Source organism: Cantharellus anzutake, assembly GCF_015039405.1.
Source record: "Cantharellus anzutake strain C23 chromosome Unknown EI90scaffold_52, whole genome shotgun sequence".
NCBI classification, from domain to species: Eukaryota; Fungi; Basidiomycota; class Agaricomycetes; order Cantharellales; family Hydnaceae; genus Cantharellus; species Cantharellus anzutake.
This window is the reverse complement of record NW_024067002.1, coordinates 66,626-92,699: the sequence shown is the minus strand read 5'-3', so window position 1 is coordinate 92,699 and position 26,074 is coordinate 66,626. Positions and strand designations below refer to the sequence as shown.

Here is a 26,074-nt window from a genome sequence, read left to right as displayed (position 1 = left end):
CCACACATCCACAACCGTTTCACAAACCTGCCTTGTCAATCCAGCGATGTGAATCGATGGACTGTATGTCTCTCCTGTGAGCCGCTGTCTGCATGCAGATGGGGTCTCCACTGTTGGGAATTTGACACATTTATCTATACCGTCCATCCATCGTCCGTCTGTCCCACTCTCCTAGTTTTTTTTTACCCTGGTCACGGGTCTGAGACTCAAAGGCTCTTGCTTGACATCGAGTGTATCGTCCAGTGAAGAGCAGAATGTCCCCTAGATACCAATCCACATCTCCACTCACGGAATTTCCTGGAGTGCCTCCTCAAGTGCATCCGCATCTTCTTCACTCCAGCCAGGTCGAAAGTAGCCCCATGGCGCGGTACTAATGTAGCTGGTATCGATCCCGTCAAACTTGATAACTGGACCAAGACATATGTACTTCACACCCTTGCCTCCCTCTTCGCGGCGTGGTTGTCCTGTTACTCGAGCCCTACCTTCGAACAGCGCATGCTCAATGACGTTGTAGAATCCCGGCCGGTTATACAATGGATCCTGGGTTAACTTCACTTGAAGCGTCTTAAAAAGCATAGGCCCGAAACCCGTATCGCACCTGAAGCCATGCAATGCATGCTTTTCCCGCACGTACGAAACCGGATATTGACCCTGACGTCTCAACCAAGCGTCTAACGCTGTGAGTGAAATTGGAGAAAAGAACGAGTTGCCCTTGACCCCAAATTTCCCAGGTTCGGCACGTCTCACGAGACCCAAAACCGCCATGACTGCACATAAGGTGCCTGTGCAATAGTCGGATATCGGCAAGCAGGGGTTGACCGGTTCGTCCAATCCAGATGCTACACCGGTCTCCCATGCGACGCCGCTCAGCCCATCAGCGATCTGCTGTATCCTGGTCGGAGACTCCATGAAGCATTCTCCGCCACACCACCATAGCACGCTTCGTCCACGATGATATAAGGGTTTCCTCTTTTGTTACCGAGCTCGGCAAGCCGTCCATGCGAGAGACCAAGCCTGTTCATGGCCCCAGGTCCAGTTTGTTTGTCGTCAGCATTTCAGTTTTCAACCTCATTTCAATTGCATATGATTGGACAGTACCTTGCAAGAATATGTCTGCAGATGCCAGCAAATGACCCATTTGCTCTTGACCTTTCTTCGAGCGTAGATCAATGTGGACGGGGCGTATATTAGTCACACGATCCTTAGACAAAGAAGGAAAAACCATAACGTCAGCAAAAGTGACAACATTTACGTAATTTCGGGAGGTGAGAGTGTGGTAATTGACTCATCGGTTCACACGATGCAGCATTTGAAACTAGCACTGGGGGAAGTAAGCTACATTTGACATGAATATCGCTGATAACGGTGTCCCTTCTGTCCATATTGATGCCGCAAAGATACTGGATAACCTCGTTTACGAACTCGGGCTGCCGAAGGAAGTGGCGGATCTTAGATCGAACGTTTCTTTCGATGGAGGCGAACCCTTCCTCCCGTTGCCCCAAAGCGTTAGTCCCTCCCTCTACAATCCGAGCTTGGACTGGAGAACAGCATTTCTCACTTCAAATGTTGTCAGCAAGCCGCATCTTCGGCTCTGCATGGTCTGCTGGCCATCGAGGCAGCTCGCGTTCTTCAGCTTCGCGGAGCTACCAAAGTGCCCCAAATCTTCATTAACACGGATCATGCCTCTCTGTATCTTGCTGCTTTTGCTATGAGCGCCTTGGATGGGCATCCTGTCTCTCCTTCCTATCTGAGCCTCGTAAATGAAGAAGAGACCACTTTGCTTCGTCAAGAAACTATGAACGTAAGTTGTAATATGTTGTACCGTGGACATGGGATCGAAGGGAACCTAGGTTTACAAGACTAAGGACGGGCGTTTCTTCCACACGCATGAATAGTAGTCCAAATGTCCTGGAAGTTTGTGCACTACAATACATGTCCTCAAAGTAAACTTGACATATTTTCTCGTATTTTTTTGACATCTGAGAGGCACTGAACTTTGACCTTGCATGTCATTTCCCATGCATGCCACTCCCGTGCGGTGTTGAGTGAACCGAGAATCACACATTTCTCCATCAGTTCTCAACCATTTGCCATCGGGTTTTTTGCGATGAATTCCTCTCAATCGCCTCTTTATTTCGTATTATTACTCGAACTCATGATTCTGCGTGCACACAGCTCCAGAAGTGGATTGTGAATTAAGGACATCTTTACTTGAACATTTGAATTGAAAGTGAATTGTCAGAACATCTCAGGATGTCCTAGGATGTTCCCATACAAAAGAGGCTTCTAGGCCCTTTTCAAACGTCCTGAGAACCCCCCTTTATAGGTCTAGATATCGGTTGTCCAAGGTGGTATCAGCTGCTAGCGCAAGTCCAGTCCTTATATACATCTTGTAATGACTCTACACCACTGAGGTGAAACATGAGTGGTAAACAACAAGTTGAAAACAAAAGCGCAAAGACAAAGAGTCAAAGAGGTTGCTGCGTTTGTGCCTCAAAGCACCCCTCCCCTTCCCAAAGCATGAATGTCCGGCCCAGGTGACTCCCTTGACCACCAGTGGCATTGTGTCAGGGCAACCACACCTGACCATACAACCCCAGAACCACCTTCCCTGACCTCCCCCCACTTCCCTCATCCTCCCATCTTCACACACCTTTCGCAACTACAGCCCGCATGCGAACCCGTGGGAAAAATCACGTGGGTCAAGGCGAGCAACTCGCCTTAACCCATGTGACACCTTTTCCACATCGCGGAACATGCTCAGCTCCTACCCTTAGTCACGTTACAAACTGTATAGTACATTTCCCTTTTATAGTAGCCAAGCAGGGAATAGGGAAACTTACCCTTCTTCTCAACTCAATCCCCGCTTAGGCAAGTTGTAGCTACCTTCCATAATACATGACAACTCAATCCCCGCTTAGTGAGTTTGAGGAGCTTGGGGTAGGATCCAGTGCTTGGCTGCCTGGGACACCGCAAGTGTCCAGTTCTGAGGTAGGGCCGCCCCTGGACAGAGGCCGGGCCCTGACACGTTGGGCTGCAACTTCTAACATTTACTCACCGAAACCAAATAATATCACATAAACTCCTTCACCAGTCTTGGAGTGTTATACTGCTGTGGCGTTCAATTCAGGTTCATAATGTCAGTGGGGTTGTATATGCAGACTGGGGGTGTGGTCCTGATTTAAAACTTAATGATATTTTACATTTGTAGTACCACCTAGTACCACAGTGCGCAAAGACGGCTCCAGAGTGACTTCTAAGTGGGCTGCAACGCTGCATCAATGTGGGAGCAGCGGGTATTGCTGCTTCAGGCGGCGTCCATCAGTTATGCTGCATAAGGGAATACTGAATAGCATCTGTGATGTGATTCAAATATTTTGTATTGTACATGTAATTATGATGACCAATGCTGGAGTCCAGTTTGCAGAGGGTCGCACAACAAGTCATTTAGTGTTAACCCATGCGGTCGTTGCACCCAACCCAACCCTGGGAGCTTGAGGAAGCACAGTCAAGGTCATGGAGTCAATACCTGGGCATGTGGAAAAATTAATGGTTTAAATATTAGTTGTAACTGTAACTGTTGTTGGTGTGCTGTAGTGTAGCGTGAGTTGAGGCTATGCAGTCTTTTTGGCTGCATGTGTTCGATTCCCACTTGTTGCCACCTTTTCTGGCATTCTCTGTGCTCAGGTATTGACTCTGCATGTCAGAGACCGGATTCGAGATGAGGGAGTGTCTCCGTAGCGGAGGGCTTTGGCCTCAGCGACTTCTGCCAAGAGCGCTGTGCCTAGTGACACGTCCGTGCCCTAACTCACTGACTGGCAATCAGAACCTAAGGGGGGTAACTCTAGTTGATTTTATTACTGGAGTGTAACCTATGTACAAGCGGGATATATATATGGTTACAGCGAAGATGGGTCCGCAATTGGTGGAGCCGAACGGAGCGGAGCTAACGGGGTTAAAGCATTAGCTGACTGAATATTACCGACGAGTCGGGTCGCAGGGTTAGCGGAAAGGCAGGTGATAACCCAGAAACAGAAAGGAGGGATAGGCCCGAAGGTGGGCTCTGCAGGGCAGGCGAGTGTATTGCCCAGCGGAGGTGGGAGTGCGCTAGCAGACGTCAGAGCTGTCCGGAAGTCTTCGGGGCTCCGTACTTAGGGAGGCATAGGTAATAAATTGAAACGAGGGGGTGGTGACCATCGAGGGGTACCGAGAGGATTGCGGAATACGGGGGCTCCAAGGTTAGTGAAGAAGGAGCGGAGTTAGTCCGGAGGGAACGGAGGGACCGGAAGTCGATGGCTGGGGATGGATATGACAGTATCCCCTTCTTAGGCCTGAACCCTTGAAGGCCCAGAATTAGTAAGGTGAGGGGGGCTGTACTTACAGAGAAAGAGAAAGTGGGAAAATGAAAAACAGAAGTGAGGAGTGAAGGGAGAAGGAGAAATGGGAGAGGAGTTGGGGTTCCTAAGGAGCTTCGGGTCCAGGCTTCGCTGGGTACCGAGAGTGGAATGCTTCGACAAGGTCGGAGGCGTGATCGAGTTTGCCGGCAAGGAGCCATTGTGTCTCCTTGTCGGTCCCTTCATAGCCTAGCCACTTGACCAGGTAGAGCAACTTGTTGCGTCTACGTTGGTCGATCTTGGAGTCGAGTATCTCCTCGATCTCGAACTCCATCTCGCCTTCGATTTCTACAGGAGGCGGAGGTGGCTGGTGGCGGTTTGGAATGGTGTTTGGGACGGAGGGTTCGATCTGTGATACATGGAATACCGGGTGAATGGCTCGCATGTTTTCCGGCAGGTGGAGAGTGAGGGAATGAGTTCCAATGCGGGCAATGATCTCGAATGGGCCGAGGTTTTTCTCGGAGAGCTTTTTGGAGGGTCAGGTGGAGCGGAAGTACTTGGCCTTTACATAGACCGAGGTTCCTACTTCGAAAGCTGGGGCAGGGCTCCGATGGGAGTCTGCCGGGCCCTGATAGCGGATCTGAGCGAGATGCATTTCCTCACGAAGGAAGTGGTGGAGGGAGTCGAGATCGACGGAGTACTCTTGGGCGCGTACTGATGTCAGGTCTCGCTCCAGGTGAACGGTGATGTTCGGATGGTAGCCTTTGTTGGCAAAGAACGGGGAGACGCCCGTGGTGGCATTCGGAGCGTTGTTGTATGCGAACTCTGCAAGAGGCAGGAGTTTGGACCAATTGTCCTGCTGTAGATGCACAGGTACTGCTCGAGCGTCTGGTTCATCCGTTTGGTCTGACCGTCTCCTTCCGGGTGATAGCCAGAGGTGAAGTGGAGGCAGATGTCGAGGGCCTTACCAAGTGAACGGAAAAAATGAGAGACAAACTCCGGACCCCTGTCGGAGGTGACGTGGGATGGAACTCCGTGCTTGGAGAACACATGGAGGAGGAAGAGCTTGGCCAGATCCGGAGAGGTGATGGTATCGTGGGTAGGGATGAAAATGCACTGTTTGGACAGGCGGTCCACGACGACCAAGATGGAAGTGAATCCGAAGAGGAGGGTAGCTGTTCGATGAAATCCATGGAGATGGAGTTCCAAGGACGTTCGGGGATGGGGAGTTGTTTGAGTAAGCCGTAAGGCTTATGATGGGGGACCTTGGCACGGGCACACGAAGTGCAGGAGGATACGTAACTCTTGACGAAGTTACGGATGCCCAGCCAGGTATACTCACGACGTACTAGATCCAGAGTCCGGTTTTGCCTGAAGTGTCTGGAAAGTTGGTGGTTGTGTTTGTCTCGCAAAACGCGGAGACGGAGATCGTTAGAATCCGGCATGTAAATGCGATTGTCCAGCCTTAAGAGGCCTTTGGCATCAATGGACCAGCGGGAGTTGGGGAGGTTGGGGGAAGCGAGATGAGAAGAGATTGTGGTGTCAGAGGAGAGGGAGGTTAAGATGTCTCGATGAAGAGCCTCTGTGTCGACGAGTATGGCTGCTCGGATTACTGTGGCAGCTAGGAACGTAGCTCGTAAGGACGCAGTGAGCTGCTCTGAAGTGAAGACTGGTCGGAAGTTCTGTGGATTGATGCGAGCATAGTCCATATCCCCTTCTTTGGGATAGACGTCCCAGCGTCTAGTCAATGCATCTGGTTTAACTCCGAGTCTTCTGGGACGGAATCGGACAGTCATGTGGAATTGGGAGAGGAACTCTGACCAGCGGGCTTGCTGCTGGGTCAAGAGTTTGGTGGTGGAGAAATACTCGAGGTTCTTGTGGTTGGTGACGACGTCGATTGGGGTTCCTGAACCTTCGAGGTAATGACGCCATGATCAGAACGCATCATGAATGGCAAGCAGTTCCTTGTCATGGGTGTCATAATTGAGCTCCGGCGCCGAGAGTGTTCTAGAGCAGAAAGCGATGGGGCGAATCTCTCCGTCATCACAGCGAATGGAAAGGATTCCGGAGATCACGTAATTGGAGGCGTCGGTTTCTACAATGAGGGGGGCATCGGGTAGCCAATGTGTGAGGATAGGAGCGGAAGTGAAGGCCTCTTTCAAGGTGTTGAAAGCAGAGCGACAATCGTTGGAGAATAGCCAGGGGGCTCCTTTATGCGTGAGGTGCATCAAGGGGACCACAATGTCGGAGTATTGGTGAATGAAACGCCGACAGAAGTTAGCGAAGCCAAGGAAGGATTGGACATCCTTGACTTTACGGGGCTCGGGCCAATCTTGGACGGCTTTGACCTTCTCGATGGACATGGTGAGTCCGGAAGGAGAGAGGCAGTAACCGAGATATTCCGTAGTGTCCATATGGAACTCGCATTTCTTCGGATTGGCGTATAGGCCATGTTTGCGGAGTCTCCTAAGAACTTCTCGGACATGCTCCTGATGTGAAGCCATGTCTTCCGAGTAGGTAAGGATGTCGTCTAGGTAGACTACCACAGAAACGTCCAAGAGGTCGGCAAAGATCGTGTTGACGAATCGCTGGAAAGCCGCAGGTGCATTCGTGAGACCGAATGGCATGACAAGCCACTCATAGGAACCATAGTGTGTGCGGAAAGAGGTCTTCCATTCATCGCCTGCTGCAATGCGAACCAGGTGGTAAGCATGCCGGAGGTCGAGTCTGGTATAGACCGTGGCACGGCTAGGTGCGTCAAGGAGGTCGGAGATGCGGGGAAGTGGGTAGCGATCCTTTTTGGTGATCTTGTTCAGCCCTCGGAAGTCGACGCGAAGATGGAGGGATCCGTCCTTCTTGTGGATGAAGAGGACCGGTGCCGTGTGAGCGGAAGTAGCAGGGTGAATGAAACCAGAGGCCAGGTGTTCATCTAAGGGCCTCGAGTTCCGAAGGAGAGAGAGAGTACATGGTACCCAAGGGTGGGGAGGTGCCTTCCTCAAGGTCGATCTTTAGGTCGTGCTCACGGTGCGGTGCCAGCATCGAGGCTTTGCTCTTACTGAACACATCCATGAACTCGTGATACTCCTTCGGGACAGCCGAGAGGTCGACGGAGTCGGTGTGGGATGAGGCAGCCCTCAAGCGGCTTACCTCGGAAGGGATGGTTAGGCTGAAGGATACCGATCCTTCAAGTTGGCAAGCCTTCGCGAATGCGGAACGGCTGACAAACTCGATAGATGGTAGCGGAGGAGTAACAGCCTGCGACTGAGGTGCTGGCGAAACATCAGATGATTGGATGTCGGACGATGGCAGTGGTACCGGAGATGACGGGGGAGAGCTCGGAGTAACTGTCTTGGTAGGTTCGGAAGTTCGGAACGTGATACTGCTTGAGACCCAGTCAATCAACGGATTGTAGCGGGTAAGCCAGTTGTGTCCTAGGACTAGGGAACATGATCCATCCAGCGATGTGACAAAGAAAGTCATGGGGGTGATGTTTCCAGAAGCGAAGTGGAGGGGGATATCAACGGCGTGGGTTATGATTGAGTTGGTGCTACCGTCGAATAGGTGTAGTTGTAGGGGTTTAATCTGGTATGTCTTCAAGGCCAACTTTTTTACGAATGTGTCGTCGATGAAGCAGTCCGAAGACCCAGAATCTACGAGTGCAGGTACGTTCTCATAGGAGCGGAAAAGTTTATTTTGTGTCCTAATATTGGATGGAGGAGAAACAGGAGGAGAAAAAGAAGAGAAGCGGAGAGAGGTGGATCGATCTACGGAAGTAGTCGGAGGGGGTGGAGGAGAGAGTGGTACATCAGCAACACTATCTACAATGGGTAGAACATTAACCGAAGGGTCAACATTGAGAGGAGAAAATAGACCATTTGAAAGAGAAAAGGAAACGGGAATGTGGAGGGAGGATAAGTCGGAAATGGAAGACGCGTTTAAACGCACTTCTTTGAGTGCACAGAAGGAAGGATCGCAACCCCCGGTCTGTGCGGAGTCCACAGGGGTGCGGACTAATTTTTTGCTTCTGCGGAAGTGGATCCTTGCTCCTCGGTCTGGGCCGAACGGGCCTTAGACGTGCGAGAAGAAGACTTGGGACAGTCCTTGACCATATGGCCAGACTGACCGCAGAACATACAAAGTTTCTTGTCGAGACGACGCTTACGCTCTTGTGGCGTGAGCTTGCCGTTGTCTCCAATGGGACTCGAAGGCATACTCGAAGGCACTTTATGAACTGCTTTTGCTCGAAGATGGGAACAACCTTCAAGACTTTGACACAGGCGCGTTCATCGGGGATGACTGCTAACAACGCTCACAGTGCGTGATCATGGCTGTACATTCCTGTAGGGTAGTTGTTGGTGTACTTACACTTTCACAATAAGTACCCTGGTAGATATCACCAAATCCACCATGCCCCTTTGGTAGCTTCCAATCAAAGCTCACTTTTCCTGAAAGATTTCGTGGATCCACCTCAAGGATCTCATCCAAGGGGAGCTGGTAGGGAGGTTTGGACGACATCTGCAAAGTGCGAGTCGATTAAGCCCAGGGATAGCCCTGAGGCTAGATAAAGGCAGGACGCCAGTGGAAACCTCTTATGGCAATCCGTGGGATCCTGCAGTATTCAATAATTGTGTTCCGCATTCGGTCATACATAATGGCACTACGATAGTGTGTCTGCTACTGAGAATTTGGGTGATTGTGGATTCAGCAACGAGAGCAGCGGCCACAGAAGCTACTGGGACGGAGTTTCGACCTAATTTGGCATCGCTTCGGAATTTCACTTGGTTGTACCTCCGCTATTCTTCATTGCTCCAAGTCGGGATGATGCAACAGATGCATCTAAGACGGCAAAAAAATGCAAGCACTTAGGTACTGTCAAGTGGGATGGAGGGATCAAGCCAAAGGCGGGGGGTGTGATATCGGATCATGGGCAGCCAGCTCACGACGGAGTTTCACACATTCCTCATCCACTCAAAGTGCCTCGGAATGAGATTGCGGGGTATAAGGGTACTGTGTGATGCTGGATCAAGGGCAACTCGCTGGTGACAGAATTTCACACATTCTATGGCCACCACGAGTGCCTCAGCATGCCGTCCGGCCTTTTGGAGCGAGGCGAGCAGATCTCCGAGCAATCGAACCAAGTTTAGGGTGCACCATCTCGCAGCGAGTAAGCACCAGAGCAGCTCTTGATGTTTCTAACGGGGGAAGGGGGGATAGGAAAACCTCGAGTGATTCAGTCGGTGACGAAATACTTCAAAAAGGAGAATGCTGCTGAAAAGCTGGCCAAAGGGGCATACACGGGGGTTATGACGCTTTTGATTGCTGGAGAGGCTCTGCATTGTATTGTTCGGTCTGACGATTCAACGTAGCAGCAATGCCTGGTTCGAACAAAATCCGTCAACTTGCTCACTTCTGGTCAAGAAAGGGATACCTACATAAATATTTGATATTTCGCGAACATTCCTGGCGAGAATGCCCGGGCTTGGTCTAGCAACACAACAATCCTACGGAACCATGCGCCAAGCCATGGGTGGGATGAACTTTATAATGTGCGGTCAATTCAAACCAGGATAATGAGGAAGAGGCGATGGAAGCGAACTTTACGCAAGGTTCCACACAGTGGTTTGTTTGACGAAACAGATGCATGTTCAAAATGCAGAATATTGGTAACATCCCCGAGATGGATTACTCTGCACACAGAGTCACTAACCACTCCCAATATTACGCAATTGACGATGCTGAAAATTCCCGCTACTCTGTAGTGGGTCATGGAAGCGTAGACTGAATGGCCATGCACGATTATTTGTTATACCCCTTTTTACCTCAGACTCGTACCCAGTCAGAGGAGCTCCGTGGATGCGCAAAATAATAGCTTTTTTACGCAATGTAAATAAACGTTCTCACACTGGTACTCGACTGCTTCCGATGCTAGTCACGTTCTGTACTCAATACAAAAGATCACATGGTACGGAGTTAAACAAATATCCGATCACCTACTCCGAAACTTAGCCCGTGACACTTCGCTCCTCCGACTGGGGCAAAATGTAGGTGGCAATGCATCGGAAACACCCGACTCTCACACTAAGCCTGAATGAGTTGTACATAGAGGTTGCGCAATGTAATTGTTAGTGTTGACACATGCAGTCATTATACCCAACCCAACCCATAGAGACTTGGAAGCACCTTGAGGGTTGTGGAATCGACAACCTGGGCATGTGCAGAAATTAACGCTTCATATAATACTTCTATAGCATTCTGTAGTTGGTGCTTTGGAGTGAAGCGGTACGAGCGTGAGCTGAGGCTATACAGCCTTTTTTGGCTGCGGATGTTCGATTCCCACTCAATGAACCTTTTTTTATGGTCTCAGGAATAATTGTAACAACCTCCCATTTACACTAAGGAGTAAAGAAGGAGAAAAAAAGGTTCACTGAGTGGGAATCGAACACCTGCAGCCAAAAAAGGCTGTATAGCCTCAGCTCACGCTCGTACCGCTTCACTCCAAAGCACCAACTACAGAATGCTATAGAAGTATTATATGAAGCATTAATTTCTGCACATGCCCAGGTTGTCGATTCCACAACCCTCAAGGTGCTTCCAAGTCTCTATGGGTTGGGTTGGGTATAATGACTGCATGTGTCAACACTAACAATTACATTGCGCAACCTCTATGTACAACTCATTCAGGCTTAGTGTGAGAGTCAGGTGTTTCCGATGCATTGCCACCTACATTTTGCCCCAGTCGGAGGAGCGAAGTGTCACGGGCTAAGTTTCGGAGTAGGTGATCGGATATTTGTTTAACTCCGTACCATGTGATCTTTTGTATTGAGTACAGAACGTGACTAGCATCGGAAGCAGTCGAGTACCAGTGTGAGAACGTTTATTTACATTGCGTAAAAAAGCTATTATTTTGCGCATCCACGGAGCTCCTCCGACTGGGTACGAGTCTGTTTTTACCTCAGCTTTCTGACACATTACATTATCTCATCTCGCTTACGGTCTGCTAAACCTCCTTTCCAATGTCCATGTGGTCTACCACCTGGCCCCTCACTTTCGATCTTCCCGACTCCTACCAGCACGACATCAAGCGTACATGTCCACTACACCATGTCGTCTTTTCAAAACTTAGCCTTATTTCACAGTTCGTGGCCGTACATTCTCCTATCCACTGACGAGTTTTCCAATTACCATCTCACCAAAGAAACGATAGCTCACGGCCTGTATGACTTCTCATTAACGATCAACGAACAATGGACTTTACTCTTACGCCACGTTATGTGTGCTCATTGTCATTCCAGTGATTTCCAAGCGTGTGTTGCTCACCGCTCTCGATATCCCTCGCATGATCTCTTTCGGCACGCTCTTTTTCAGTACTTCCTGTCTTCTCATGCCTCGCACGCCCTTTTGTACTCTGTGTGCCTGGCTGTTTACGCTATCGACCCTAATCAACCTCTCCCCTCTTTCAATACCTGCCGTGAGATGTTGCTCACTTTCAATAACATCCAGCATGAATTCCCCACTGCATTCACAATTTTGCGATCACTTGAATGTCTTTCTCAACTTCAACTGCTAGCGCTTTGTTGGTTTCATGGTTTACTTAACAGTGTGACTTGTGGATATGCTCCACATGAACATTTGCGTACGATCGTGTTCGAACATATTGTAAGCAACAGCCCATGCGATTTTGGCATTCTGGAATCATCCGTTCCGGACTTTCACACCCACTGTTCCACACTTCCTACCTCTGACCATCAAAGACAGAATTATCGGGCTCAATTTATTCGCTGGATTGTTTCTGTGGAGATTCGTGACCGAGTTTTGAGACGTTTGATCAACCATTTACACCTTGACTGCGATTCAACAGCTTCTCTGGCTGATATGCGTCAGTTGTTGCGGGAGCATGCAGATCTCTCCACTCTACCTTGCGTTCAACTTTCGGAAATTCAATACAATGAATGGAAACAACAATGTTCCCGACGTTGGCCTGAGAAGCTTTTGCCTGCAACAAAAAAAGCTCTGCTGGCTAAGTACTATACCTTACTGGGAGTCCCCCACCTGTCGATTTCTGTTTGTGCAGTATGTGGTGAAGCCAAAAATTCAGATGAAATGCTCCCCAACCCTGCAAACATGACGACGTACAACCTCTCTATTCTTGAACTGAACCTCCCCGCAACTGTTCCTCGGCCTATGGCACAGATGCCCTTGCTTCAGAATTTGGCCCTTTGTCCAGAAGGCATTCACTCTGACTCTCAATTTCTCATCTGCCGGGTTTGTCATTTGGGTTTGAGGCGACAATGTATACTGTCAACGGCAATTGCGAATGATTTATACTTTGGGCCTGTCCCTTCATGTCTTAGCGATCTTACTTTAATTGAGGAAGCATTAATTGCCAGACGACGTGCAAAAAGTTGGATTATTCATCTGCGTGATGATTCTTCTGGTAACTCTCATGCTACAGGTGCCGCTTTCTCTTCGGCTAATCCCACCTCTCAAAGAGCGCTGAAAGGTCACATAATCATTTTTCCGGCTAAACCCGAGGCTCTTGCTCCTTTTTTGCCACCACCCTTGGGAGAAGTGTTAACAGCAATGTGTGTTGTATTTGTTGGTTTTAGCAAACCCTCAAAGGAATGGCTGCTGAACAATGCGCGTCCTTTATTAGTTCGGCATGAGAAAGTGTGCCTGGCTCTAGAGTGGCTAATTGCCAACAATCCGTTGTATGAAGGTGTGATCCTGCACAATGAGTCCTTGATTGAAATCCCTCTTCATGATATAGCTTCAGTCCCCATTGAGCAGCATGAGAGCTCTGTTGCTGGTGATGCCCAAGGTGCACGGTATGATGACTTAATGCCAACAGATTCCACACTGAATGGTTTCGCGCTTCACAGTGAGAGTCTTCTACAAGGTGTACTGGTCACAGATATTGATCTGCATGGTTCAAACTCAGCAGAAATGGCAGCCGCTGCAATTCGGCATCTCAAACGACCCAATGGTGAAATCGGAGCGCACATTCAGGTCGGTCATTCTGCTGACCCTGTCAATCATTACTCCGACCCTCTGTCAGGGCATACACCCTGACCTAGCCCATACCGCATCCACACCCGCACTCGCACCCGCACCTGTGACTGCACCCGGCTGTTGCACTCCCCGCGCGCGCCCTGTGCCGGATGCTCAGTGCGGCCGGATGGCCCGGACCTCGGGTCTCAGGTCTCATGTGACTTCCGGATATCTCCGGAAGTTTTCGATGTATTGTGGCCACTGTGGGAAGATGAGAAGTTAACTTCCTTCTCATCTCTGACCCACAGTAGGCAAGTTGTATATACTTGCCTCTCTTTTATATATCATCTCTGACCCACAGTAGGTTGTGCCCTGGACAGGGCTGGTTACACTACAGGCTGTGGACCATAGGGGAGGGTCATGGGGACCCAGGAGTCGTCCCCTGACACCCTCACTTGTTACCGCTTTTATACCCTACATTATTTCCTTATGGAATTGGGGGTTTTCATTTGTCTCGAACCACACCGTTAAGTTTAGAGAAAATGGTTAAACACCTCTTTTCGTTATCAGATCGCAGATTTCAAGAACACTACTCCTTTCTCTTCTTGGTTTTCAACATCATTCAACGCCAAAAAACATCACTTCACAGCAAACTCAAAACAATGCACCAAAATTTTGATCGCGTGGCACACAGCATCTCTCAGATTTCTACCCAGAGCTTCGAAGCAACACTGGCTCGATTAGCAAATGGCAGGCTTTTCACCCCACAGAATGAAGATGAGAAAGCAATTTTTCATTTGATGAAAGATGTGTCACTAATTACATCCAAAGTCCCCGGCTCCCAAAGCGCTCGCTCACAGATGCGGAAAGAAATTCGTGCTCTAATTTTTCATCGTGGGCCTCTGAGTTTTTTTGTGACAATTAACCCAGCTGATGTCTACAATCCTTTAGTCAAATTTTTGTCCGGAGCAGAGATCAATCTGGATGCATTGTTGCCGGATCAAGTGCCATCTTACTGGCAACAAGCAAGTGCTGTGGCACGCAATCCCTTCTTGGCAGCCTGGTTCTTCAAACTGGTGATTGACGCTTTTGTTTCCGCAATTTTGGGTCACACCAGAGTGGATGAGATTAATGCTGATGGCATACTCGGGCCTTGCAGTGCATATTATGGAACAGTAGAAGCTCAAGGGAGAGGTACATTACACTGCCACATGCTCATATGGATTGAAGGTGCTCTCAATCCTCAGGAGATAAAAGACCGGGTGCTCAAGAGCCATGATTACACTTGGCGTGATAAACTACTGGATTTCCTTGATGATACAATTTCCAATGGGCTCCCTCAAGATCATACTGATGTGAGTTGTGTATCTGATCAATTTCATCCGTGCAGTGTTCGATGCCATCCAGATACTTACACTCCATTGGAATGTGAACAAGATTTGTTCAATTTGGTTAAAGCGTGCCAGATGCATAAACATACTGCGACATGCTACAAATATGGAGACACTGATTGCCGCTTCAACCTCGCTCCAGATAACACATGCACCTCAAGCCACATGGACACAGACAGTGGTGAGCTCCATTTAAGGATTTCTGACGGAATGATTAACGACTACTGTGAGACAATGATTAAAGCAGTCCGATGCAACATGGATATCAAATTCATTGGGTCTGGCGCATCTGCCAAAGCGATTTTGTACTACATCACGGATTACATCACCAAGTCACCTCTCAAGACTCACATTGCATATGTGGCACTGCAAGCAGCAGTTTCCAAGTTGCAGAGCGCCACTCCAACACCCACATCTTCAAGCCCAGAGCATGCTAAAAGCACGTTAATCAAATGTGCTAATGCCCTGATTGCAAAGCAAGAGTTATCCGCTCCCCAAGTTGCATCCTATCTACTTGGCTATGATGATTATTTTTCCAGCCACAAGTTTCGATCTTTATTTTGGACTCCTTTTGTAACTTACGTGGCAGAGGTTATTCCACAGTCTGATACCTCGTCTATTGGTGAGAGTTCCTCTACTACTGATCATGGCTGCATTTTAACATCCAACCGTTCATCTGGGCACATCCATCACCTTCCTTCTCTGCTAATGGACTACCTTGCCCGAGACCACTCTGTTTGTTTCGCCCAAATGAATGTTTGGGACTTCGTGTCTTGGGTTGACAAAGTGCGCATTTCAGGTTCTTCAGGGACAGACAAAATGGATCCTGGTGAAGATCAAGGTACTCAGGATCGGCCCCATTGCTCACCGTACTCATCCCTTAACGAAACTCATCCACAACATACCACCCACTTTCTCCGCAGGTGTCGACGGCAACTCATTCCAGTTCCAATTGGACCTAGCCTACCATGGCGGGACAATGATGCAAATGTTGAGTATTATTCAACTGTTATGCTCACATTATTCAAACCTTGGCATTCACCATTCGATCTCTTGGGTCATTCAGCTTCTTGGTCTGCAGCATTTGAAGAGTTTGTACAACACGCTTCAGACCGAGTTCTGGAATTAATGAAGAACATTCAGGTTCTGCACGAGTGCAAAGACAGTCGGGATTTAGACTATGCCAAACGTTCTTCCAAATTGCGTTCTACTGTGATTGCATCAAACCCGGGACTTTGCGTGGCTGACAACAACGAACTTATAGATGCCGACGAAGAGCAATCCATTCTACACCGTTTACTTGATATAGACGATCAAAGCAATAGCCAGCGGAATGGAGATGAAGTGGATGTCAATAATGCGGTACGTCATGCGCTGAACGCTGGGCTTTTTTTGGATGACACATCCGAAGAGTTCCTTTTAAACTCGGCCTCTTTAGAAACACTCAGCTCTGCCTCCTCCAGTACTGATGCCTTTGCAGAGTGCATAACGGATCATGGCACCTTAGAGTCAGTTTGGGCAAATGACTACAAATCTCGTAAGCATGCGGCAAAAGAGGCGTTGAAATTGTCTCTGCATGCTAGCACTATGCTGTCTCCAGTTGCGATGGATGCCATGTCTCATGCTGCCTTAATGAACAATGATTCTTACTTGAACAACGCTAATGGGGATTTCCATGCCGACATCACTGCTCATTCCCCCGAAATCCTTCCCATCGCTGTTGCTGAGATTATAGAATCAGTATCTTCTGAATTTTCTCTCAACTTAGAACAACGGCACGCATTCCTGCTGGTGGCTAATCATGCTGTACATCATATTGCGGTTCCTAAGCCCCTCTACATGTACATGGGTGGTGCTGGGGGAACGGGTAAAACTCAAGTGATTAAAGCATTGACAACCTTCTTTACCGCAATTGACCAATCATGTCGACTCCGTTTGTGTGCTTTCACAGGTGCAGCAGCTCAAAACATCAATGGGAACACTTTGCACTCTGCACTCAATTTGAACCAATTGTCAAGGATGTCGAAGTCGAATGGATCTCAAAGTCGATCGGAATTGGTGCAATTTTGGTGCGGAGTGGACTACCTATTCATCGACGAGGTGTCCATGATCGGTTGCGAGCTGTTGACTGAGATAAGTGCTGCTCTCTCGCTTGCCAAAGAAAATCCTGATGCTTTCGGGGGTAGTAATTTTTGCAGGGGACTTTTGTCAGCTACCACCAGTCGGCTACACTAGGTTGTACACTGCTTCGAAGTTGTTGGTGAGGAAGACAGCGGACTCAGCAACAGAACAAGGTCAAAAGAAACTGAAGGGATGCCTTTTATGGTCGCTGGTAGATACAGTCGTATTTTTAAAACAATCCACGCGCCAAGATGGTGAACATAACAGCGCATTCCATGATCTTTTGAGCCGACTGCGATTTGGCAACTGCTCGACTGCAGACAAAGCCCTTTTAGATACACGACTAATTCACAACTTCCGCGTTCAGGAGCTACAATCCAATGGGTGGCAGTCAGCTCCAATCGTCATGGCTTCAAATGCAGTCAAAGACGCGTTAAATTGGTACGCAGTCAGAACTTTCGCAGCCCACAGACAAATTCCACTCACAACATACCATGCTACCCATGAAATCAAGAATCAGCGTATTGGTCACACTGCCCTCAACGATCGCCTGTTGAACTTAACTTCGGATTCTCAGACTGCATACACCAGTGGTTGTTTACCCTTACTTCCACAGATGCCGGTATTGGTCTGTGAAAATTTCGACATCAGTGGTGGTATTGTGAATGGTAGTGATGTTAGAACGAGGCGGAAATGGACGACTCCGGAGTGGAATCGGAGACTTAGCGTGGAGGGACCTTGGCCTCAGCGACTCAAGCGGAGCGCTGTGCCATTGCTGTTTGTCCATTTGGTCCTTAATTTCACAGTAGGTGAGCAGGAAGTCTCTTGGGGGCATTTCAGGTCGATTTTGGACTGAAACCAGACGAGTATGTACAAGCGCCGATATATAAAGAAGGGGCAAAAGCACAAGGAGAACAAAGGGTGACCGAATCAGAACGAAGACGTCCGAACAGGAACAAAGGGTAGAGGGAGCGGAGCGGTACCGAAGGTCATAGGGCAAGACCTGTGATACGTCCGAAGGGAGGTAGAGGGGGCGCAGCCCAGAGGGGCAGGAGGATGAGGGGAAGTGGGGGTGATGACTAACTGACTAGAATAGAAGGAAGCAGTAGTCCAAATAGGGATGAGGGGGAATTGCGAGAAATACATTACAAAACGGCGAGAGTGCCGGAGGCGGTCCGCGAAGCTCAGGGGTTGCGGAGGTTACGGAGGTTACGGAGGCGGGGTTGGAAGTCCGAGGAATATTGGCAATGGTGTTTACGTAGTATGAGGTCACCAATGCAATGGACTAAGACCGAGGTGGAGTCAAAGTCCGAGGTAGGGACTATGACGGAGGCTCGGAGTAAGGTACGAACGGTGTCCGAGTACGAAGTACGGAACAGCGGTGGACGGTCGTAACTTGGCGGAAGGGTGGCGGATGAGTAACGGAGGGAGGAGAGAGGGAGTGGCAGGAAGGAGAGTAGTCAGGTCCGAAGGTGAGTATCGGAACGGACGGGGGAAGCGTAGGGGGATGACGGGAGGGTGGAGGTGTTGTGAGGGAGGAGCGGAGTTGTAGGAAGGGTGGCGAGTGGGGCGATGTTCGGTCCGAGATGAGTATCGGAGCGGACGGAGAAAGGGTCGGAGAGGTAAGAGGAGGGGTGTGTTGCCAAGACCGAAGGTGAGTATCGGAATGGCAGCGGTAGGTTATGACTCCGGAGGTGAAGAGGGTGGAGGTCCGGAAGTCAGGTCGGGGTCAGGTATGCACGGATATGACAAGTGAGGGCATTGTGCAAAGTGTCTGTTATACTGTGGATGAAGACGGCATGCGAACCGCTACAAGTTGTATAGTGAACATCGAAAACTCTTGTCCGGAGCCTTTCACTGATCTCGCCCCACACCAGTGTGTGATACTACCGAAATCAATCAACATCAAAGTTACCCACCCTTTTTCAGGCGAAACTGTTAGAGTCAAACGATCCCAGCTGCCATTGCTCCCCGCTTTTTGCATTACGGACTACAAATCTCAAGGGAAGACTCTACCCAAAGTTATCCTTGACTTGGAGAGCGCACGCTCCATCCAATCGGCTTATGTGATGCTTTCACGAGCTACAGGTTTCATAAATTTGCTAATCTTGCGGCCTTTCAACTCCAGATGGATCATTTCTCACATGAGTGGAGACTTGCGCAAAGAATTGAGCCGTTTACAAATGTTAGAGTGTGATACGATCTTGCGCACTTTTTCACAAGCATTTCGACATGCAGAAGCTGCGAATTGGAAATCAGAGTTGATGGGGGACAGCAGCCCAGCTTCAACAGGTGAGCAGCCTCATCTCCTCGTTCCTCTCAAACTTACCTTTCTGTGCAATCTAGGGAAAGTTTTCAGGCTGCCGGACTCTCCTGCAAGAGGGAATATGAAAAAATGTCGGAGAATTTGATTGAGAGTGGGTAGAAATGATCCTCACGGTTCCTTTGTGAAGCCTAGGTTAGTTCTCTACTTTGTTCCTGAAACTCAGCAGGACCTGCTGATTTCCTCCTGATCCAGGTGTGTTTGACTGCAGGTGAATCTACCCTGAGTTCGAAATCAAATGCAATGCCACCTCTTTGCATGTGCTTTCAAACAAGAAACCTGCTAATCCACTTCTACTTAAGATCGTGGCATTGTGATTCTGGTCGCTCATCTCCATCGTCATCAGCTTCAACTCTCCCCTCAACGTCTAACAAAAGCATGTTACTATTTGCTCTATGGATTCCGGAATCATCTCGCGCCTCCTTACTCATGCCCAATCTGAGAACTTTTGGGGTTCAATTAACGCAGAAACTGTGACTTATAAGAGCGCTGCCTCTGCAAATGGTCAATCCCTTCGTGGGTCCTGGGTATCTCTGTCCGACCGCAATGTGCTGGCAGAATTCAGCTTCTTCGGGGTGATCTCCAATGCCGAAGTGGGACCTTATGGTAATCAACATGCTGCTCCTTTTACCGCTTGGCGTGAACAAGGGGTTCATTTGTTCTCATGGATTTGGACTGTTTGTTTTGAATTCTTTTCCAGCATGCAAAAGTCAATGCGACAAAGTACCAGATTCATTTAAGTATCCCTCCTTCGGCACCACGTTCTATCAAAACATTGTTCACGAATCAAATTCAAGGATTAAATAAAATTAAGAATGCATCTGGGTTAGGACTGCATTGTGACGGTATCGGGTTTCATTTCATCATTTTTCACAGCACTGCTGACTGCTGTCAGGGACTGCGTGTCAGTTCACGACGAAGAGGGCGTTCCCAAGAATCCTAGTCATTGTTAACGCTGAGGTGCCATCCTCAGCGGAGATAAGGGTTATATACATGGGTACCGCTACCCACTAGAGTGCGGTTACAATGAGATAAGAGCTAACCGATAGAATGACGACATGAAAAGATAGCTATTCATTCGGATAATCGTAAGCGAGGTGTGGGAAAGGGGTGACATGTGGGCGGAAGATAGGAAGCGGGAGCTAAGCGAAAGCTAAGCGAGATTACCTGCGTTCTTCAGATCACTCCGGATCGTCTTACGGCAACTCCCTTCCGGCATAGGGAGTCAGGGTAGCTGGTTAGGCCGTGCCCTGACAACTGCCTAATAGAAGACACCGTTGAAATCAGAGAGAATGAGTTTGGGTGGGTTTACTTGGATGACGAAAATGGACCCTACTTTCGCATTGTGCACCCCATGTTTTTGGAGAGTCGCAATGGTCCAACAAAAGAGTCCAAGAAAGTAAGTGTGTCTGTGGCGTTGGAAAAAGGTGCGTACTGTGATACAAGTTTTGCCGTTGATGCGGGGGTTATTCTGAGGTTGGCGTGTTTTGCTTTAGATGAGGGCTTTGAGAGCTGCATGCCAGTTAAGGAACCGGTTCTCCCCTCCATGTTTTCTGAGCCGCAATGGGACCCCGAAGGGAATTTTCGCCGAGCTTTGCCGTCTCTGGCGACGCAGAGGGAGTTCAAGTACCAGGTGGACCTTCACGCCTTCGATGACAATGGACTGGACGTTCTGCATGATGGTTTGGATATGCTGTTCACTGAGGGTATGGTGGTCATCGGGACGGTGTCTCTGCATTTGTAAGTGTGATGCATTGCTGTGCTGAGTAAAGACTGGAGTCGTTTGATGCAGCACGCGTGCACGCAATACCACCAAAGGGGAAATACGCTCCTTCCAAATTCATTGGACAGCTGTTCATGTTGTTGGTCAGATCAAGGCGCTATCCATCGAGCCTTTGACTGTCGCTTCCTCCAGCAAAAAAAGGTCGGCAGACGGTGATCAACCTGGACCTGTCAAGAAGTGTGGTCCATTTTTCACACGTGGCTCTGCGCCCAGTGAATGTTCATCTCACACGATCTCAGAAAAAAGTAACGATGATGCATACGCTTCCTCTGGGATTGCGGAGAACTTGGTGGTGGAGGAAAAGATGGCATCAGAGAAGGAGGTGGTGGTTCAGGTTGAAAAGGGTAAAGGAAAAGAGGAGGACATCTTCATGTCAGTGCTTTCCGTTGCATTTATGATTGGTTTCTGATTAACTGCAGGAGATCTATTGGCATCTTTCCTGACACAACTTTGAATGATGAAGGAGTAAAAGAGAGTGCTTTGGATGATTAATAGTTTTCGAACTGGTTCTGTACGCAATGATGTTCGCCCCGCCTTGTGTATCGTTTCGGGAGATTCTGATTGTGTTGACATATATAACTTTGTATCCCGGAATTCAATAACATTGACATCATTGCAACTCTTGACCCCCCTTTGCGGCGTGCATCACTGTTCAGTTCAGCCAGTGTACTATCATTCTACTGGTTCACCCCTTCATGATGAAAGGTTTGGATCGAAAACTTAGCACACGCGCTCGCATCCCCTTCTCATACCAATATGCGAACTCATTATAGAGGGCTTCATTGCAAAAGAAAGCTGGCACAGCTACGTCTCTGCAGTTCTATAACCTCGGAGCCTTTGCAAATGGGTGTCATCTGACATCCAGGTTATAGGGTCGGTCATTGGTACCATGTTCCTGGCAGACAACCTTGCGTTACCCCTGAACGGCCGCGAAGCGTTCTGGTATTCTTACTAAAGGCAGCATTCAAGGTGAACTCATGTTCCCCCCCAGCCAAAAATGATGCGCATCTTTGAAGAACCTCAAGGCCGCGGGTGCTTGCACCACCACGGGCTCATTAGCACAACTCCGATTATCTGGCGCACCACATGCTGGTTCCATGTTGGTCATTACCTATGTATCTGGTTGCCCATTGAGTTGGCTGCACTCAGGTGAGTGGAACAGTACGTTCTGATACTCTGCTGGACCTAATGATTCACAGTGAGCACCTTTCAGTCGATGTGGGCAGTATGATGTTCGAAGAGTGCCAAGGATGCGGGCGATCTCATTACCACGTGTTTGCTCTCCCTCCCAGGCAAGGGGTGGTTTCCATCTTTTTTCTATATTCTAACTGTGCTTTGGAACTCTCAGTGATCAAGATACTGCCGAGCAATACCAACCATTGGTGTAACAACTGCTGTCGAAGGAGTCAAGGATTTGTGATTCGGTGATTGGTCTGTATGTAGCTGGTTCTAACATCGGTGGTGTCTGAATCGCTCCTGCAACTGAGCCAAATACATAATAGAGATAGTTGTTGGGCAGTCCGTTGTTGGGACCTTCGTCCTGCCATGCAAACACCACTGACAGTGATTTCTAAGATTGCTTGTAATGAGGTTTACTGTGTGCAAGAGATGTGTGTCCACTGGTGCTTGTTTGCTTCTCAGCGGGTTGAGTGGTGGGTTTTGCCACTTCAGGCAGCGCTCGTCAGTTATTTGTCATCATCTTCCCTTTTGGGTTGTTTGCTTTTCTTTACATGCTTTCTTTTATGTCATCTTGCCTGTCCTTCCACCATTTCCGCTCCCACTCGGCTCTTGTCCTTAAAGTCTCGGCTTACAGCCGTTTGCAGAAAAATCTGCCGTCTTGAATTTATTGGGTATGTGACCCTGGTCATTCATTTTCCTAAAAAAGTTGGAAGGATCAGGTTCAACGAAATAGGATTTCCTTATATGGATAAGCGACTTAGCGCTGGGGTCCAATCGCCCATGCAAGCAACAAGAGAGTGTACAATATTGACAACTGATGTCAACCCAGCGCTATTGCTTCTCCTACTCACAGCCTACCATTGACCACTGTTGGCACTTAGCGTTCTGTGATCGGGGGACCAAGAGTGTGTGAGGGGCGCATGGAAATCGGCTGGGTGTGCCAGGGAATGGGTGGTGGGACATCCGGACACGGAGGGGGAAGTGGCAAGCGTGTCGAAATTGGCGTTTGCATCGAAATTGGTGATTGCAGCGGCACTGGAGGGTGCTGAGGGGCTGGAAGGGGAGTTGGAGTGACCAAATGTGGTGAAACTGGCCACTTGGAGGATTTTGAGGTGGACCCGCACGATGATTGTTGGTTGGCATTGGGGTGTTCTCAGCTAAGTCTCTTTCGTCTGGCTTGGGGTTTTGTGATTGAGCGACTAGCTAACATTTCAAATGCGTCAAGAAGGCTGTTGCCTCATATCTGTTTGAGATGAGGCGCTCCCAGCCCATCCCAGCCGATTTTCCTCCCAAATCGCCCGCTCCAGCGCCATCAACCCCCCCAATTTCGTGTCAACCTCATGCAATCGTGTGTCCACTTGTGCAGACGCGACTGGTTCATGAACTGGTGCATTTTTGGGCCAAAATCGAAGTGGGGCATATACCCCAGTGCTGCTAGGGGAACTAATTGCTGATGGCAAAAGCGGGTGAGGCGGTAGATGGCTGCTCCTGTGGCCGAATCATAAGCCCTTTCCCTCTCAATCGTCTCCAGTGTTAGTTGCCTCCATTCCAATAATAAAACCAGTGTTGCACCAGGATATTTTGACATTGACTTCATAAACATCTATAATGGATGGTCCTCGCTTTTATTCTTCCGTTCCTCTTTTTTAATCCTCTCTTTGTACTCATCCAAATACATGTTGTATCGAGCGAAAGAGTGGTGGGTTCTGCCGTGTCAGGCAGCAATCACCAGTTATTTTTATAGCCTAAGTATATTCGCGAAACGAAATAGAAATAGATTCATGCTGGGACAGGTGAAAGGAAACATGTGCTGTGCAGAGTCAAGCGAAGTGCGAAGCGCAAGCACTCTAGTCATGTAGACGCCAGGGAACCACCTTGGTGCAATACCCATACTAGTCACTCTACTGGGCCATGCCGTGCGAGTTCAATGGAATTGCATTACGGCAGCATTGGGAAATTATGAGATGTGTGTTGTACCGGTTCCGTGCTGGGGACGCCGTTGAATCATGGAAATGAGTACAGTAATTGCCCTCGGTTATTTTTAGTCTTGTTTTGGACCGTGATAGCAAGTGAGATACTAAATATGCCTAGAGTCTGTCATTGATGACGTTGGAGCGTGGAGATTGCGTCACAAATCACATGGCTAATCGGTCGATCCAGTGCCTAGTCCAAGTTGTCTCGGCCTTTCTGGCTAGTCAATGACTCCAGAGACCAATTACTGTAACGCTAATTCCATCAGATAACATTTCATTTCCCCGATCGTTTCAGTATTCTGCGACGATGTCAAGGAATGAATCGCCCACCCCATTTGCACCACATGTACATAACGAAACCCTCAATCGCGAGACTACACTGTGCCCCCAGTACGTACCGCCACTGTCCCCTCATGCGCAATACAAAGGGGAGTGGCAGGATTTGCTAGCTGCCAGAAGCGGAAAGAACCGATCAGGTTGTCATTCCTTCAAAGCCGTTTTCTTTTGTAGATTACAGCGGCAAATAAATCAAAACTTTATATCCATCGGTCCAACTGAGTGCTCGTCTTCTTGTCCAAGCGAGTAGCCGCTATTGACAAGTTGGCAAAATCCATCCTGTGCACTTGCGCCATCCGTCCCAAGTGCTGATCTTCATCGCCAGGTCGCTTTCCACTCTGTTGACCAATCAAACTGGGGGCAGCTGCCGACAGCTTAGCACCAAAATCTGCATGTCGAGCGTTATGAGCATAACGGGGAATGGCGGGATTTGCCGCTTCTCGGGCATCCAGTTATGCACACAAGCGGAACGCGAAAGACCGCTCCAATGAGGTCAGGTCAGTCTATATGGATCCCCAACATATTGCGAGGGAATTTCTCGCGCGTCTTCCATGCCCCTCGGGTTGTGCCTTGCCGACGTTGAACCTCAACATTAAGCTGGTTATTATCCTGTGCTTTTTTGCCCCATATAGGAAACCCTTTCAAGGCCAGTTTCTCTTGCGGGTTATGTCGGATTACAGCGGAAAATGCGTCAAAATTTCAATGGGGTCCTGGTCGTCTCCTTGTCCAAGCCAGAAAAACCGCCGTTGGCAGGATGAACAAGTCGGCGAGATTCATGCTGTGGTGCTTGCGTTATCTGTCCGAAAGGCGTTGAATACTGGTATTGATCGTCAGTCCCCACAATCGCCGCTGCTTCCCACTGTGCTGGCCAATTAAACTTCCTTCTAGTGGATGCGGTTGCCGACAGTTCAACACCAAAATCCAAAGATCCTGCATATCGAGCGTCTTATCTTCGCGATCGCCGTGTGCCGCCTCACGCCTGTCCTTTGAACAATGGTTGATCGGTGACGCGCTTTAAAGCTGCTGTAAGCAGTTTGGAGGGCGCGCCGCCGTCATAACCGCACTCCATTGCCATCACATCCGGGTTGGCGGTCGACATTCAAGCGCGTGCGATATCCGGTATGCAGCTGCCGACACTCTACCCTCGATCAAGGTGTGAACTTGGTCTCTCATTAGCATCGAAGAATTTTGATACTCTTGGTGGGGTAGGGAGTGGGCGTTGGTCCAGCTGGCTCGACTACCTAACACTACCGGGGACGAGAGAGCACTGCCAGGGCTTACATTTACTGTGAGAATGCCCAGCGATGAAGAGGCGACGAAGCTTGGTTCTGTGAGCAAAGGTGTGCTTGGCAACAAAAACGGGGTTCTCGTTGAGATTTGCTTCCATCGCTCTTCCCGCAGTCTTTACCGTAACATCCTTTCGGACCCCACACAAGCGGAAGCGCTGGAACTGGAAAAATTCATTGCTTTAGAGTCCCCCATAATCTCTATATATACTCTCGGGGTCACAAGCGAGCTTGACTCGATTTGCTTCGCTTCCCACGCCTCAGATGCACTTTCAACTTTTAGCCTGCGAGATGTTCTCGATTATGTAGCTACCTGGAACAGGGCAATGGTCCAAAGCGATGCAAGTCGATCTGTATTTT

General features: G+C 49.0%; 6 protein-coding genes across 6 annotated transcripts; 5 read left to right on the top strand and 1 right to left on the bottom strand.

The window, feature by feature from the left end:
* Positions 1-285: 285 nt before the first annotated feature.
* EI90DRAFT_3128730 (uncharacterized protein) lies at positions 286-909 on the bottom strand (the record flags this gene model as incomplete). Its single annotated transcript, XM_039064118.1, has 1 exon — positions 286-909. One exon carries the CDS (start codon positions 907-909, stop codon positions 286-288), a length of 624 nt encoding a protein of 207 aa, XP_038912243.1.
* A 366-nt stretch (positions 910-1,275) lies between these two features.
* Positions 1,276-1,889, top strand: EI90DRAFT_3072671 (uncharacterized protein). Its single transcript, XM_039061386.1, has 2 exons — positions 1,276-1,505; positions 1,574-1,889. The coding sequence occupies exons 1-2, from the start codon at positions 1,347-1,349 to the stop codon at positions 1,862-1,864; spliced, it is 450 nt and encodes a 149-aa protein (XP_038912242.1). The 5' UTR covers positions 1,276-1,346; the 3' UTR covers positions 1,865-1,889.
* Positions 1,890-12,524: 10,635 nt separating this feature from the next.
* On the top strand, positions 12,525-13,403 carry EI90DRAFT_2932185 (uncharacterized protein; the record flags this gene model as incomplete). The annotated part of the gene is made up of 1 exon (XM_039055066.1): positions 12,525-13,403. The coding sequence occupies one exon, from the start codon at positions 12,525-12,527 to the stop codon at positions 13,401-13,403; it is 879 nt and encodes a 292-aa protein (XP_038912241.1).
* A 5,386-nt stretch (positions 13,404-18,789) lies between these two features.
* On the top strand, positions 18,790-18,996 carry EI90DRAFT_2820261 (uncharacterized protein; the record flags this gene model as incomplete). The annotated part of the gene is made up of 1 exon (XM_039053567.1): positions 18,790-18,996. A coding segment is annotated over one exon (207 nt), but the record flags the coding sequence as incomplete, so codon positions are not given.
* Positions 18,997-20,511: 1,515 nt separating this feature from the next.
* On the top strand, positions 20,512-21,432 carry EI90DRAFT_3128724 (uncharacterized protein; the record flags this gene model as incomplete). Its single annotated transcript, XM_039064117.1, has 4 exons — positions 20,512-20,584; positions 20,654-20,897; positions 20,950-21,312; positions 21,360-21,432. The coding sequence occupies 4 exons, from the start codon at positions 20,512-20,514 to the stop codon at positions 21,430-21,432; spliced, it is 753 nt and encodes a 250-aa protein (XP_038912239.1).
* A 3,018-nt stretch (positions 21,433-24,450) lies between these two features.
* On the top strand, positions 24,451-25,896 carry EI90DRAFT_3072659 (uncharacterized protein). Its single transcript, XM_039061385.1, is given in 6 exon segments — positions 24,451-24,478; positions 24,493-24,503; positions 24,529-24,531; positions 24,572-25,257; positions 25,317-25,768; positions 25,830-25,896. 2 exon segments carry the CDS (start codon positions 24,849-24,851, stop codon positions 25,427-25,429), a joined length of 522 nt encoding a protein of 173 aa, XP_038912238.1. The 5' UTR covers positions 24,451-24,478; positions 24,493-24,503; positions 24,529-24,531; positions 24,572-24,848; the 3' UTR covers positions 25,430-25,768; positions 25,830-25,896.
* The last annotated feature ends 178 nt before the right edge of the window (positions 25,897-26,074 follow it).